The sequence below is a fragment of the Hippoglossus hippoglossus genome, chromosome 5, assembly GCF_009819705.1.
Source record: "Hippoglossus hippoglossus isolate fHipHip1 chromosome 5, fHipHip1.pri, whole genome shotgun sequence".
Classification (NCBI taxonomy): Eukaryota; Metazoa; Chordata; class Actinopteri; order Pleuronectiformes; family Pleuronectidae; genus Hippoglossus; species Hippoglossus hippoglossus.
In genome coordinates, this window is record NC_047155.1 from 2,390,557 (window position 1) to 2,406,243 (window position 15,687).

General features: G+C 45.1%; 1 protein-coding gene across 1 annotated transcript in view; it reads left to right on the plus strand.

Annotated features, from left to right (window-relative positions):
• LOC117761158 (receptor-type tyrosine-protein phosphatase T-like) overlaps positions 1 to 15,687 on the plus strand; it is a 136,860-nt gene that overhangs the window by 92,130 nt on the left and 29,043 nt on the right. Inside the window, exons 14-16 of the mRNA XM_034584819.1 lie at positions 1,381 to 1,473; positions 2,727 to 2,836; positions 7,254 to 7,341. Coding sequence (XP_034440710.1) covers positions 1,381 to 1,473; positions 2,727 to 2,836; positions 7,254 to 7,341 — 291 coding nt within the window. The remainder of the gene's footprint in view (positions 1 to 1,380; positions 1,474 to 2,726; positions 2,837 to 7,253; positions 7,342 to 15,687) is intronic.

Genomic DNA, 15,687 nt, shown 5'->3' on the forward strand with positions numbered 1-15,687 from the left:
CTGGAGACAGGAGGAGTTCAGGGTGCGACCCGGTTCTGTTTCACTGGACACACAGTTTGTGTTTGTCCTGACCTCTGCAGCTCTTCTTCTCTCCTCAACTCTCTACACCTGTCTTTCCTTCACCCCCCCCCCGCCTCCGTCTGCCATCTCTCCATACTGTCCTCTTTTCTCTTTCGCTCTGTTCATGCCCTCTTTCCTCTCCCAAGCCTCATCACCTCGTCTCCTGTTCCCTCTCTCCTCTCGTCTCATCTCCTCTCGTTCTCTCCATCATCTCCTCACTCTGTTCTTTTTATCACTTCCTAATCTCAGGAAGCGACTCGTCAGTTATTGTGAATAACTCACTGTAAATTGTTTTTTTCCGTCCCTGTATCCGTTCTCCTGACCACACACACACACACACGCACACACACACACACACACACACACACACACACACGCACACACACGCAGCAGTGACCCATGTGGCCCGGCTCATTCTTCATTCATTTAGGGAGGCCAGTGTTTAGATTGGCTCATGGAGAAACCACTTTAGGCCACTAATGAATCCACAGCCGTCATTAACATGCAAATAGCTCCATTAAGAAACATGCTCACGCAGCTTTATATAACGAACCCTTTTTCCTCCAGACGCACGGACGCACACGCTCGCTCACACTTCAGCGAGTCCGGGCTGCTTTTCAGAAGCCACATTCACCCGGTCAGATTCCGTGACTGTGGAATAATATAAAACTAAAACAGTTATTAACCTTTCACTCGTGTACTGTGTCGTCATTTTCTCTCTTCTACACATTTTTGACTTGTTCTTTTTCTCGTTCTTCCCCCATTTTGTCTCTTTCTCTCAATCACTGCGTTCCTCTACACATTTATAATTCATGCAAAAGAAATGCAGCAGTCATTACTTTCACAATCTTCCATTTATATAAAGCTAAAAAAAAAACACGTCTCCGTGATGCGGAGCGAGCTCTTGAGGTGTCGTTCCTTCTCTCAGTCCCCCCCCCCCCCCCCCCCACGATGTATCCCTCCATCTGCTCCGGCTAATAAAGCCCAACACTCATCCAATCAATCTGTCCATCCTTTAATCAGAGGAGAGATATTCCAATTAAGTTTCCCATCATGTCCACCAATCAGGGCTCAGGGTGTTAAGTGAATAATTTAACTCATCAGCTGTCTTCGGTGACCAATCTTCTCTCACCTGTACTGCCGAGTGCATCAGTGTGTGTGTGTGTGTGTGTGTGTGTGTGTGTGTGTGTGTGTGTGTGTGTGTGTGTGTGTGTGTGTGTGTGTGTGTCCCCGGGTACATGGTGGGCTGTCATAGATGGGAGGTGTGTTGTCATGGTAACATACTCCTCTCTCTCTCTCTCTCTCTCTCTCTCTTTACAGACAGTAGCCAGCCCTCGCTCTCCCAGCCCTCTCTGACCCTGCAGAGTTTTCCCTATGGCGGCTGTGAGTCGGTGGAGCTCTCCTACCAGAGTGGTACGTGTTCAGAAATCACTTTGTTAAGTGCTGGGTCCGTCACTCAGCCAACGAGGGAGCCGACTAGTCAGTCATTTAGTTAGTTAGTAAGTTATTACTGTATTAAGTATTCTGTGAGAGTGCTCAAAGGGAGTTAAGTATTTTTAAATACTTGTACAAAGATGGACGACATGGCGGCTCCTCAAAGCCAAAGCATCTGGAGTTGAGTTTAGTTGTCACTTGTTATTTGATGCCACGAGAACAGGCTGAAACATCGGGATTGAGACTTGGTGGAGAACTTGGTGTATCGGCCGGACCTCGATAATCCGTCCCCTGATTGCTACTGGCTCCAAGATGGCCCTGTTCATATCGGGGGGTATTTTGGCTCAATTTGTAGACAGCAGTCAGACGTGGAGAAGCGTCGTCCATTTTCATTTACAGTCTATATGATTTGGAGGTAACCCCGCCTCTCGCCCAATCGGCTCCAGCTCCACACACGACCCTCGATGGATGGATGGATGTAGGCTGAACCCAGGAGACCCTTTACCTTGATCATTTTATTCCTACTCCTCTTAGAAATATGATATAGCACCAGTGAAGGTGGTTTTTTGAGTCAGGATCTGTTTAAGCAGCTGTCAGTCTGCTTGTTTGATAGTCCCCCCCCCCGTTAGCTGGTCAGTCGGTTAGTTACAGATTAGCTGTTTACTGATTTTAAGAAACTCAATTCACACTCGAGAGCAGTCAACGTATTTTAAAAGCACTGGATGTAAAATGTAGCATGAGTTCGTTCGTTTAGACGTCGAGTCACAGTTGGTTATTTAATTAGAAAAAGAAGCATTTAATTAGAACTTCAGCCTCGTTAGTCTGTTCATTATTTGCCATGTGGTGAGTCAAGGATGAGAAACACATGATTAATACTATTTAACAACCAGATGTACTAAACAAGTTAGTTATACAGTGAATAAGTCATTTCCATAAGTCAGTTGGTTATTTGCCTGTGTTGTCGTCATGTAAACATTGAATTAACTAAACATTTTATTACCTCAGCAGACAAATAGATACTTTGCTGCTTTGGGTCTCTGGTTTATTGACTCGCCATAATTTGGTAATTTAGCTCGAAAGGGGAACTCGCATCACGAAGAGCGATTAGAACGGCAATTTGTTGTCGTGATTTCTCAAGATCCATCCGTCTCCTCGCCCACATACCGCTCCTCCTGCAGCGTCTCTCCTCCTGTTTAGATATTCATCCCTCTCTCTGTTTATTGTTCCTGCAGGTCAGTTCCAGGCCGGCCAGTTCCAGCCGGCTATCCGAGTCGCCGACCTCCTCCAGCACATCACCCAGATGAAATGTGGACAGGGCTACGGCTTCAAGGAGGAGTACGAGGTGAATGCAAACACACAAACACACAGAGAGGCTCGTAACGAGGACAACAGTAAAACAGGCATCAATCTTCTGATGGGCAACATTACCAGCAGCTATTAGTAAGAAGGTAAAAGGTCTGAAGCTGAGCACACAGATAATAGGTATAATAAAAATCTGCCTGTGACCCCAGAGTGTATCTGCTGGTAAAGCACTAACTCAGAGGGAGCAGGGTTTTTCTTTCTGCTGGAGAAACATGGGTGCAGCAGCATGGCATCACGCACAGGGTGTATCCTTGGCTTTTGTTTGGTGCAGGATGGGATTTACTGCCCCCGTGACATTCATAAACAAACCTGTGGAGGAACGAATCAAAGGGATTTAAACAATTTTAATTGCGCTAAAGTAAAACGGTCAAAGGCTCAACTGCTGAGAGATGAGATCAAATGTCAGAAACCAAGTCATTTGTTAAACATTGCGACATGCAGTGGAGCACGGATGTTTTTCCTGACATCTGTAGAAGGGGCTGTGATCGAAAACAAGTCAGAGTCCTTGTAAAATGTCCATGTGAGAATGTAAGAATACAACGATCTCAAAAAATGAAGAGGCGATGCCGACGTCAACCTGGAAAGACGAGAAGATTCCCGGAGCTTTTGGTGATAATGGTCCGACGATGTGGCGTCCGGGAAGCAGCTCGTGTCTTCGTGCGTGAACGAGAGCGAGCGTGAGCGTAGATTTCTGAACTTATCAATGTTGATAATCAGGGAAACGAACCGGCTCATACTTTCCACTCTGCCCAGTTTCTCTGTTGGTTTCTTGGTAGGTTCAGTTTTTTTCTGTTGCTAATATCTTCTTCCAAAACCGTTTCCCCTCCCTCCGTGTTCTCCCCTTCTTTTTTATTTTTTCTGCTTAAATCCCCCCCCATATACTCCCTCTATTTAGTCCACATTGTGTTTCACTCTCTTCTTCATCTTTTCTCCTCTTATTCTCCTTTCCCTGCTCCTCCCATCTCTTTCCCTTAGTGCCGTCTCCCGCCCTCTTCTCTCTCTTCATTCCCATCCTTTGAATTGAGTTTCTCTCTGTGCTCAGGCCTCCTGTTTTGTTCAGAGCACAGTTTATCAAGCGTTTTTTTATAATCTTTCTTCATCGTGGGTATTCGACCGTGCGCTCATTTTCCTTTTTAAATCCTCCTTCTCTCTCTTTCATTCAAAAGACAGGAGGCAGTCTTTCTCCCCTCTCCCCCCCCCCCCCGCGCTCATAAGAATGAATATTTTCTATTATCAACTCTGCATGCGTGTTGGAAATTGTCCCTCTGTGATGCCGTACGTTATATTTTCATTTGCTTCCTGTCATTTTGGTTTATACCCACTGATACGTTTCAGGGGAGAGCAAATGTGATTTATTCTCCTGTGTGTGTGTGTGTGTGTGTGTGTGTGTGTGTGTGTGTGTGTGTGTGTGTGTGTGTGTGTGTGTGTGTGTGTGTGTGTGTGTGTGTGTGTGTGTGTGTGTGTGTGTGTGTGTGTGTGTGTGTGTCTGTGTGTGTGTGAGAAAGAAAGAGAGAGAGAGAGGCTTTATCTGTAGAGCGGGTATATCTGCCTCCTGTCACCAACAACACATGGAGAAAGACTATGGACAGTATTTAAAAGCAGACAAATACACTTAATTCAAACTTAGCATATATTTTAATGCCCTTTTTTCTAATTCTTAAAACTGTTTTTGTTCATGTATAAAAGTGAAAGCTTGGGATTTTTATTTTAATTTAACCTCTCAGTCAGGTTAGCGCAGAATACAAATATTTCTGAGGTGAAATGTTTGCAGTTATGTCCTCTCTCTCTGTGTGTGTGTGTGTGTGTGTGTGTGTGTGTGTGTGTGTGTGTGTGTGTGTGTGTGTGTGTGTGTGTGTGTGTGTGTGTGTGTGTGTCTGTGTGTCTGCCTGCCACCACACCCCATATGTCCCCTTGTCCCCGTCTCTGTGTGGGATGTGACCTCCGGTGTTGAAGCCCATTAACCTCACTAACACCGACAGCAGCCACACCGTCAACGTGTCGCTCCCCACCGGGATCGCACCTTCGGCAATTTAAAGGGATAATGCGCGTTGTGTGAAGCTCGGCCTCTCGGGCAGATTGACTTGTTACCGGAGCACTTAGTGACTCGTGGCCCACGCGTGAACAACGCTGGTTTATTGGACCGAACGGTTCACTGTCATGAGCCTGAAGACGATGGTCTGATGGTCTTAATGACATGTTTCCCCATGAAAAACTTAAAAAACATAATATATTCTTACATAAAGTACTTTGCTCTTTATACCGTCTTTTAAATTGTCCTGAAACAAATTCAGTTTTTATGTAACACACAAATTCCGTGTTATATTGATCCATCAAAGCATTTTTAACACATACAAGCTTTAGACTATTAAAACAACCCTTAGGTGCAGCTAGTGACACATGTACTCCAAAGTTAGAATATAATCATAAACTTCCGATTCACACTTTTTCGTCATATATCCGCTTAAAAAACAATTTTTGACAAGAGAGCATCTCAAATAAAATAAACAAAATGTCACTGATATTCTATTAAACTAGGGAAACAAATGTGACGTACTTGTGTTTTAGTTTGGTAAATATAAAAATACTGAAGTACACACTCCAGTGGAAAAGCTTGGAGGAAAAGTGTTCATTGTGTGTTTCTCTGTGTATCTGTGAAGAATATTAATAATCTGAAAAGTGATGGAGTGTAGCTGGTGAGATTCAGGCTGTTTTTCTTCAGGTTGGAAAAAGGGCGGCCAACCCACACCTTATGCAAATATTCATACACACACACACACACACACACACACACACACTCACGAACAGATGCCTCTTACCTAATGTGCCCAAACATTTTTTTTTAAATGTCCTTCTCTCACACAAACACATAAACACACAAACACACACTCAGACCCATGTGCCACTTTGAAAGAATCAATTTTCTGCTTGACTGAGCGATATGTGTAGATGTCTGTATTTCTGTCACTGTGTGTGTGTACTGTGTGTGTGTGTGTGTGTGTGTGTGTGTGTGTGTGTGTGTGTGTGTGTGTGTGTGTGTGTGTGTGTGTGTGTTTGTATGCATATCTAGGTCATATCAATGTCTGTAAGTGAAAGCTTTTGTCTGGTCTTGTTAAGCCCTTAATGGACTCAAAAGGATTGTTAACTTGTCCCTATACACAAAATGTGTGTGTGTGTGTCTGTGTGTTTTAATGGTTGTTCTAAAGTGGTTCAGTATCCATATGGCGACCTCTGAGAGCTGGGGTTTGGATGCTAAGCACAAGCTTGAGAGGGATCTTAAACACACACGCACACAAACACACAAACACACACAAAAACATGCGTGTGAGTCAAATGATCGTTCTCTCAGACACTCAAACATTCTCACAATCATCTACAGGAAAACTTTTGCAGAGTGTTTTTCATCACACACACACACACACACACACACACACACACATGCTGTCCTCGTGTGTAAGGCCTGTCACTCGGGCCAGCGTCACAGCGGGGGGGGGCAGGACAATCTGTCTTCTCTCTCTAAACAAAGGACTGACACAGTTTCTCTCTCAGACCAAACCATCAAAAACAATGAACCCAGACTTTGTGTCTCGTCCCTGCAGAGTTTACCTGCTCTCATCTCGTCCCGGCCGTCAAGGAACATGTTTTGCTGCATCCATTTCATCCAGGTTGCTCCCCCCCCCCACACACACACTCCTGGTTGCCCTTATAATTTAGTGCCGGAATTAAATTGCAGTACCCCTGCCAGTGAAGTTGGATGGAGGGTATGTTTTCACCGCTGCCTGTCGGTCTGTTGATTAGCACCGTGTCCTGGATTTGGCTGACATCCTGGCCAAGGGACTGACCTGATTGGAATTGATGGTTCTGGTAATTTCTGCCACTAGAACATTTCATAGCCTCACCTTATGTGCAGTGTGTACATGTCTGGCTTTTAATGAGAAAGAATTAAAACTCGGGAAACTGAAAGAGGAGGAGAGTTGCTCAGTGTCAGAGGAGAAGTGAACTTTATGCTGAGTTTCGTGACTGAGATCTAATATTCTGCTAATATCACAGCTAATTAATAGTATAAGTTAAAAATATGCATCAACAACAACAAGAAGATAAAGTTTTTTGGAAGTTGAATCACGTGTGACCTGCCTGCCCGTCGTCTGTAAAATGGTGTTGTGTTATGTTGTGTTATGTTGTGTTATGTTGTGTTACCCTCGGCGCCCTGAGTGGTTAAAGTTAAACTATCAGTTCATCGGCTTTTCATTAATATTCATGTTTCCGTTTCAACTTCTGCCTGCGCATGTGTCAGGGTACAAGCTCTGGGCATCGGGCCATATGTGCATGCATATTTCTGTGTGTTCATAACTAAATATGTGTGTGTATGTGTGTGTGTGTGTGTACATGTGCATGTTCAGGCCCTGGCAGAGGGACAGACGGCGCCCTGGGAAACGGCCAAGAAGGACGAGAACCGCAACAAGAATCGCTATGGCAACATCATCGCTTGTGAGTACTGCAATGACAAAGATAGACTTCTCCTGCGGGAGTTTGGCTTGACATGTATTTAGTTTGGTTTGGTTTGGTTTGGTTTGGTTTGGTTTGGTTTGGTTTGGATTAGATCGGATCGATCGATTTCTCAAATTTGACACCACTGGGATACAGGAACTTCTTTACATTAACTGTCCAGCGTCACTGAGGGTTGAACTGGTCTGGTTGGCTCCATTTTCACTGGTTAACCATCCGGTTGATCAACATGAGTATTTTAATGCTATTTTAATGTTCTCAGTGTTGATTGTTAATTGGAGAATCCGTTGCAGTTCCCTTTGTCGTGATCGATGCTACAGATCTACTTAACAATCGATATTGATCGTGCTGCATTTACAAACTGCACCAGATTTAAAACTTTAAATACGTGGGTCTCCAGGCAATTTATGTATATATAGGCAAATGAAATGCTTAGATACAGACAGTAAGATGAACCTGTCACCTCTGTTGGACGACAGCCACAGAGAGAATAGGGCAGGACACAGAATACCAGAGCAAATGTATCATCAGCAGCATTTCTTCCTTTTTCATATTTCCTGATGGACGTATCAGGTATTATCACCCGTATGGAAACATTCCAAACGTCCCTCAGCCCCTAAGAGAGAGAAAATTCAAATTCCAAATACAGCTTTAATTAAACACGCTACGGCCCAATGTACACAGAGACCTTTAGCTTAAGCTGGAGGACACAGGTCCGAACCTCTGTGTTCACAACCATCTGCTCCGCCGGAGTGTCCTTCAGCAAGTCCCCGACCGGCTCCTTCCAGCTCCGGGTCGGACTGGTGGAGGTGACCCCCTGCTGGGAGCCAGATGCCAGGAGGAGCAGGTTCTGGCAGATGAATCATTCAGGGCTTCAACATCTGACTCCCAACATTTCACATTCTCAATACCTCTGACAGTGAGAGCAACTCAATCAAAGCAAAACACTGTGTCGAATAGAAATAACACACTCGTGTACATATTTAATAAGATCCATCCTTTTTCAGAATTAATTATCAAAGTCTGTTCAACCTCATTTTCTTAAATTTGACACGGGGAAGCTGCTGTGCGAGAAAAATCTCTTTACCTGCCTGATGATCAAAGCCCGGAGACCTTTTGTTAATTCATGGACGTCAGTTTGGAGCAGGCGGCTGTGATGACGTGCACGGTGAAGCATGTGCTGCATGTAGCAGGCGGGAGCTTGGCCATTAGAGGACGATGCTGCTTTGCGATGTAACAAGTGTCGGCTATGATTTTGTTTGCACTAATGATACCTGTGTGTGTCTGTGGCTGTGTGTGTGTGTGTGCATGTGGGCTTGTTATTTTTGTACAAGGAAACCTCAGGACTCAATTAGGTTGAAGTTGTATTATAGAAGTGTGTGTGTGTGTGTGTGTGTGTGTGTGTGTGTGTGTGTGTGTGTGTGTGTGTGTGTGTGTGTGTGTGTGTGTGTGTGTGTGTGTCTGTATGTGTGTGTGTGATAGGGATGTCTGTTACAGTTAAAGTTAGGGATAAGGTTTCAGTTTGCCTGTCCACAATAAATGGAAGTCAAGGCCGCATCAAGCTGATCCGTTAGGTCGTGTGTTATGTTGTGTAGCTGTTTGTAGCCCGACTCCCCCCCCCCCCCCCCCCCCCCCGCCCCCAACACATCGACCCATCCGTCATAGTCAGATTGGCCATTTACGTTATTATGTTACGGTAAAGTTAAGGTGAGTTGTAAGATCAGAGTTGTGCTTCCACAAAACGTGGTCATGGTTAAATCTGCAGATAATAACTGGAAGTCGATGTAATGGAATCACGGAGAGCAGCCTGTGTGAGCATGTGCATTCAAACCTGCATCAAACTCACATGCACTAAACACTAAACCACTGTGATCGAGGAGATTGTGCTTTTGCAGTGCGTGTGTGTGTGTGTGTGTGTGTGTGTGTGTGTGTATGTGTGTGTTTGTGTGTGTGTGTGTGTGTTTGCACGCACACACAGCTCATTATGAGGGTTTAGATGTCACGGCAAAGAGAGCGCACTAACCTGAAGGCTTTAAAATGAAACATTGTGCTGAAATGAAATAGCCTGACAAGGACTTGATAGCCGGCAGGAATTATGATAAATTTGCTATTAGTACAAATCCTTTAATTACAAGGGCCTGGTAATGGAAACTGTCCATCTTGCCTGCTGTGATTGTAAAAAGACTAATTTCCTTGAGAAAATGTTGTAAAAGGCCCCGAGGGAAATGACTTTGTGTGCCGTCTTTATTAGAACAAGGAAATATGGTGCGACAGGCGGGCCGAGCGGCTGCGGCTGAAACTTTAAATATGGGTTAAAGGTTCTTCTGTCTTTTCCTCTAGTCGGGTTGAACTTAAATTCGCCTTTTGAAACGAGGCTTTTGCTTCCTGCTTTACAGCTTGAGAGCTCGGAGCAGATTCCCTCGTGGCAACATGCGTGTTCTGTTGCACACAGTGGATCGGGCTGCATGCAGGACGTTGTTCCTACCTTGCACTACTACTTAGTGTTAATTTGACTAGTTTAAAACTTTTCCTTAAGCCCCTGGAGTCTCGGGCCTCATCAGCCACTTCAGGAGAACTTGGACTTGCCTTCACATTCTTATACTTGTGCTTATACTTAGTACAAAATACGCACCGATAACTTGAGAGCAGAGGAACCTTCACCTGTTATTTCAGTTCAGGTTAAAGTGAAAAGTCCGAAGCGGGGGTGTGAAAGCGTCCTCAGTTCGGTCTTCATCCCTCGTCAGCACCTCCAACCTGAACAAATGCTCATTGAGCCTCAGCGAATCACGACAAGGGGAAACTCTCCGTGAGAGACTTAAACCAACACCCAAGATCTGGTCCTGAAGATCCCCCGTTGATCCCTGTGAGGACATTTGACTTTCTGTGATTTCCTCACTTTTCCCCTCCTCTTCCTCCTCTTCCTCTCCTCCACACATTCTATCACATGGTCCTCACCACCCACCCCCCCTCCCTCCCTCCCTCCCTCCCTGAATCAGTTTGCAAAGGGCTGATCTGAGTTGAAGTGTTAACACACTCTTCCTCCAGCCATCTGCCAAACACAAACGGTCGCTGCCATCTTTGAAATCCCTTCAGCACACTGAATAAATGTTAATCTACCAGCCTCCTGTCCTCCTGTCTCGTCAGCGCCTCCCCTCCTCTCCTCGTCTCCCATCGCCCGACTTCCACTTCCATCTTTCTCCTCTCCTTCTCATCCTGTTTTCTTACCTTCCCTCGTGTTTCGTTTCTTCCCTGTTCCCTCCATCTCTGTGTCACTTATCTCCCTCTGATCACCTCCCTGCTCTTCTTTTGCTCCATCTGCACTTTCTCTTAAATTGCCCTCATTCTCCTTTTCTTTCATTGTCTCTTCATGTTCTCTCCTTTTCTTTTCTCCTTTCCAATCCCTCTCCTCCCCTTTCTTCAATTTCCTCTCTCTTCCATCCATCCATCCCTCCCATCTGATCACCGCTGACAGTTTACGGGTTGAGGCAGAGCACAGTGGTGTTTCCTCATTACAGGCATCTGTCTGCTTCTATTTCCTCCTTCCTCCCCTCCGTCCCCTCCTCTTTGCTGCCTCTCCTCCTTTCTTTCTTTCTTTCTCAGCCCTCCATCAGTTCATAGAGCATCCGCCCCATATGGTCATTTATAATTCAACAGTACCATGCCCTCAGAATAAACAGACTCATTGGCTATTATTTATACACGTGCAAACAGGGGTATGTATTATATTATATTATATGAACGGCAGGATGGTGATTTGGAAGATTTGAAATAAATCAGACTTGTCACAGAAACACAGACAGAGGCTCGCTCATCACAGTGAACAGTAACATTTCCATACTCAGTTTACCATGTAATAATCAACACTTATCACTCAGTAGAAATATATTTAATCATTCAAATACACTGGTAAAAGTAAAATCCTACATAATGTTCAGTCTGAACACCTTCACCCCACCGTGCCGTGTCCTCCACCTCCTCTCATCCTCCACCTCCTCTCATCCTCCACCTCCTCTCATCCTCCACCTCCTCTCATCCTCCACCTCCTCTCATCCTCCACCTCCTCTCATCCTCCACCTCCTCTCATCCTCCACCTCCTCTCATCTCCCCCTTTTGCTTTTGTCTTCTCCGTGTTTTGCATTTTCCTCTCAGCCGTCCACCGTCCTCTCCTCCTTTCCCCTCGTATGTGTTGATCTCTGCCTCCGACTCCCTCTCTGAACTTAATCTATTCACCGTATTTTCTTGGATGTGTCACTCTCTCCTACCTCTGCCCCGTCTCTCCCTCCTTCTCTCCTTTTTATCTGTTCTTCTCAGCCCCTTGATGTCCTCTTCCTGTTTCCTCCTCTTCCTCTCTGCCTCTCTCCTCTGCCGCCCCCCCCCCCCCCCCCCCCTTCGTGCACAAACTCACCCCAAAGCCCTCCCTCTATTCACTAATGTGCACAATTGTACAGGTGAATGAGAATCATTACACAGGCTGTCAGTCTTTGCCAGGCGTTGTTAACACACACACACACACACACACACACACACACACACACACACACACACACACACCACCAAGCATCACTGGCATAATCAGTACCTCTTCCTGCATCATGTTGCTCCTCATTACAGCTGAGGTTATCTCTGTGTGTGTGTGTGTGTGTGTGTGTGTGTGTGTGTGTGTGTGTGTGTGTGTGTGTGTGTGTGTGTGTGTGTGTGTGTGTGTGTGTGTGTGTTAGGGTGTGAGACAGAGACTGAAACAGAGGGTGAGGGCATCTAGTCTCTGTGAGTGTGTCTGTGTCTGTGTGTGTGACAAAGGAAGAAGGATTTGAAAAACAAATAGAACAGCGTGTGTGTTTGTGTGTTGTTGAGTGTGTGTGTGTGTGTGTGTGTGTGTGTGTGTGTGTGTGTGTGTGTGTGTGTGTGTGTGTGTGTGTGTGTGTGTGTGTGTGTGTGTGTGTGTGTGTGTGTGTGTGTGTGTCAGCCTCAGATTCCACGATACATAGTCCGTCCTCCTCCTCTCTTATCTTCTCTGGCGCCGATTCTCTCCACGTCTGCCGAGCTGCTCTGAAGTCAGAACGCCAACAACTCCTCTGAAGTGTTGACCAAAGAACCACAATAAATATTAGCATCTCCCAAGCTGTCAAAAACACACACACTTTTTGTACACACATCTAAATACAAACAGTGAATAAGTCCTATACCTAAAGTCCACAGACACACACACACACACACACACACACACACACACACACACACACACACACACACACACACACACACACACACACACACACACACACACACACACACACACACACACACACACACTCACACACACACACACTCAGACATGTTCAGATCACAGCAGTCTAGTTTGTGCCTGATTGGCTGTCGTGGTGCAGCACTGCTGCGACATTATTCCACAAGACGCAGGGTTTAGTTACAAGAGTTTCTGTTTTGTTTTCTTGTTTCCGCATAATCTCGCTGCACAAACCCATTTCAAAATAAATGTGTGGCTAAATATTGAAACATGAAGACTGTTGAGAGCAAGAGACCTGAGCATCTTAAAGGGAAAGTCCACTGATTTTTTTATATGGGAATCATTTTACGGATGTTGGGGCTCTGAGGGAGTTTTGTGCAGTGTTGTGAGGCTGTTTCTGGGCACAACCTAGATCCGGGGGATAGATCCAGAACCTGCTGGAGGTACGACTCATCCTCTCTGGCCTGGGAATGCATCCAGATCCCACAGGATTAGTTGTAGAGTGTAGCTGGGCAGAGGGATGTCCGGAAAATCCTGCTTCCTCAAGCCAATCCCCAGATTTGGGAAAGAAAACTGAAATGCACATCTGACGTTGGACATCCCAGCATTTCAGGGTCATCTTAGAAGATGTCGGACAAAGAATCAAACTACCCGTCATTGTCTTAAATATGACTTCATGCTGTAGTATTTCGATTGTCTATGGAACTAAGGGGCCAAAGCCAAACTATAAAGAAAAGCCTTGGATCAAAAGAGGTTTCATGAAGAAAAGGTGACTGTAATTAGTCGGGTAGTTCTTTCCAGGCTCTGATTGAGCATCAATCTTTCTTTCTCTGATGTTTATTCCTCAACTTTGAACAGAAAAACACAGTCAGTGACGCACGTCGTCTTCCTGAAGTGTAAAAAAAACAAAACAAACAATAAGAGACAAACAGGAAGAAAATGACTCTCAAGAAAAAGACTGATTACGTTTCCCAGCCTCTCCTCCAGCAGATGATGAAACGGTTTCAGTTGCAGCTCTCAGTCGGAGGTACGCGCGCAGATAATGACGATAATGAGGCTGATTTTTAACGCCAGTGACGATATTATTAATACTGTTTGACGGTTTGATTGCTGTTAATCATTGTTCCTCTTCAGAAGCAGTCGGGGGGGGGGGTGACAACGACACAGTAATAACAATACACCTCGGATTTCAACGCTGATTTTTAACAGTTGCTCTTCATCGCCAACAAAAAGCCTCGGGGGGGGCAGATGAAGTAATGATTTCATCTGTGATTGTATTTTTAATTAGAACGCGGAGGATTATGAGTGATTATGTTTCATCCTTCAGAAACTTCAGGGGGCTGACGATTGGAAATCTGTTGATAACTGTTAATGATGATCTGTGATCATCGACATTGTGTGAGGGTTGATTGTTGATGACCGAATCGGAATTAATGAGATGTGCTGCTGTCTAGACATCGATGAGATATTGACTGAAGGAGTTTGACTTTCTTTTTTACCAAGTCAGTGTAGCTAGACCTCCGGGAACCTTTGCAGGAACTCTGTGCATTTTGCATGTCCACCAAAGGGCCACCTCAAGGTCCCTTCTTGGGCGGTGGTACTTTATAAATGTACAGGAACCTTTGGATGAAGATACCAAGATAGATAGTTTTTGTTTTAGCCCGTCAATCTCTGCATTAGTTTGCAAAAGAAGGAAATTGGATCAACAGCATTACGATAGTCCTCTGCATTACCGGCAGCCGGGGGACTGGACCCGTTGTCCCATTGTCCCATTGTCCCGTTGTCCCGTTGTCAAAGTTCCAGATACTTTTGGTAGCTGAGCACGACTCATTCACTTCCCACATAGACTAAGACTCCTCAGTCCTGGCTTGTGATTGGCCTGCTACAGGAGACTCCTCTAGACGTTAGACTCAGGGAAAGATGCTTCTCGCACAAACATAAACGTGACGCTGATGAACAGAGTCAGGTCGGTAAGTGGGAAAGTCGATTATTTGTTGAGGTGCTTAAATAAAGAAGAAGTAAACATGCAGAGGCCTGTGAACGTTTCTATCTTGATGTCTTCCTGTCCTGTGTGGTTATACGTGTGGCAGGGGATTGTGGGTAAAGAGCTCCGGTATCTGCTCATTCATTTACTGTGATGGGTCTGGAGATGAATCGGCCTCTCGTCCAAGCCGCTCGCTGCAGTCGGGGGATCTGCTGCACGTCAGCGTATAGCTGCAGCGTCTTGGTGACACCAGCTCCCGTGGGTTCTGCAGATTGTGAAATTCTCCTGAGATTAATAAAAGTTAAACAGACTTAAACAAAACAAAAAATGAGCGAATGGCAACATCTGGATATTTAACATGTGCAGTGACATTATTCAAACTGGGGCCAAACGTGAAGGAATTAATTGGTGCTCACTGTCAGTTGTTCTACATGAGTCTAATTTATGTTCCTAATTTAGCAGAATTTATGTTTTAACAAAGTATGAACGATGATCGGTGAGGTTGCAGCTTGGATTATGGTGAAAACATATCGATATTAAAACTGAACGGCAATTACCCAAAATAGAAATATTCACAGGGATGTTAAATGTTGTTTTGACTTAAAGTACATGAATCAAATTTGTAGTCGTTGATCTATTTATTTACTTCGACGTGTTCGATGCCAGACACTGTCACTAGCCTCAGTAATTGGCCCGACCCGAAACTTGTATAGATCGAAAAAATAATTCACGACAATATGGTAAGAACGACGTCACCATGAGGTCACTGTGAAGATAATGATGTCATATACTGTGAAACCCAGTACAGACACAATCTACAGCGTCACGATGACGTCATTGTTAAATTCACACAGTGTGCAGTGAGGGCGCCGCTTCCTCAACACTCCACATAACTTTACACTGTAACACTCCACTGTAACTTTGGAGTGTCGAGAGGCTGCTCCTCTTTCTTCCCTCTCTCCTCTTTTCTCTCCCCCCCACTGCTTTTCATCCCCCTCTCTCCTTTTCCCTCCCCCCCCTCCCTCCTGACAGCCTTCAAACAGCTGGAAACAGCATCTTGAGGTGTGTGTTTGTGTGTGTTTGTGTGTGTGTAAGTCGACAA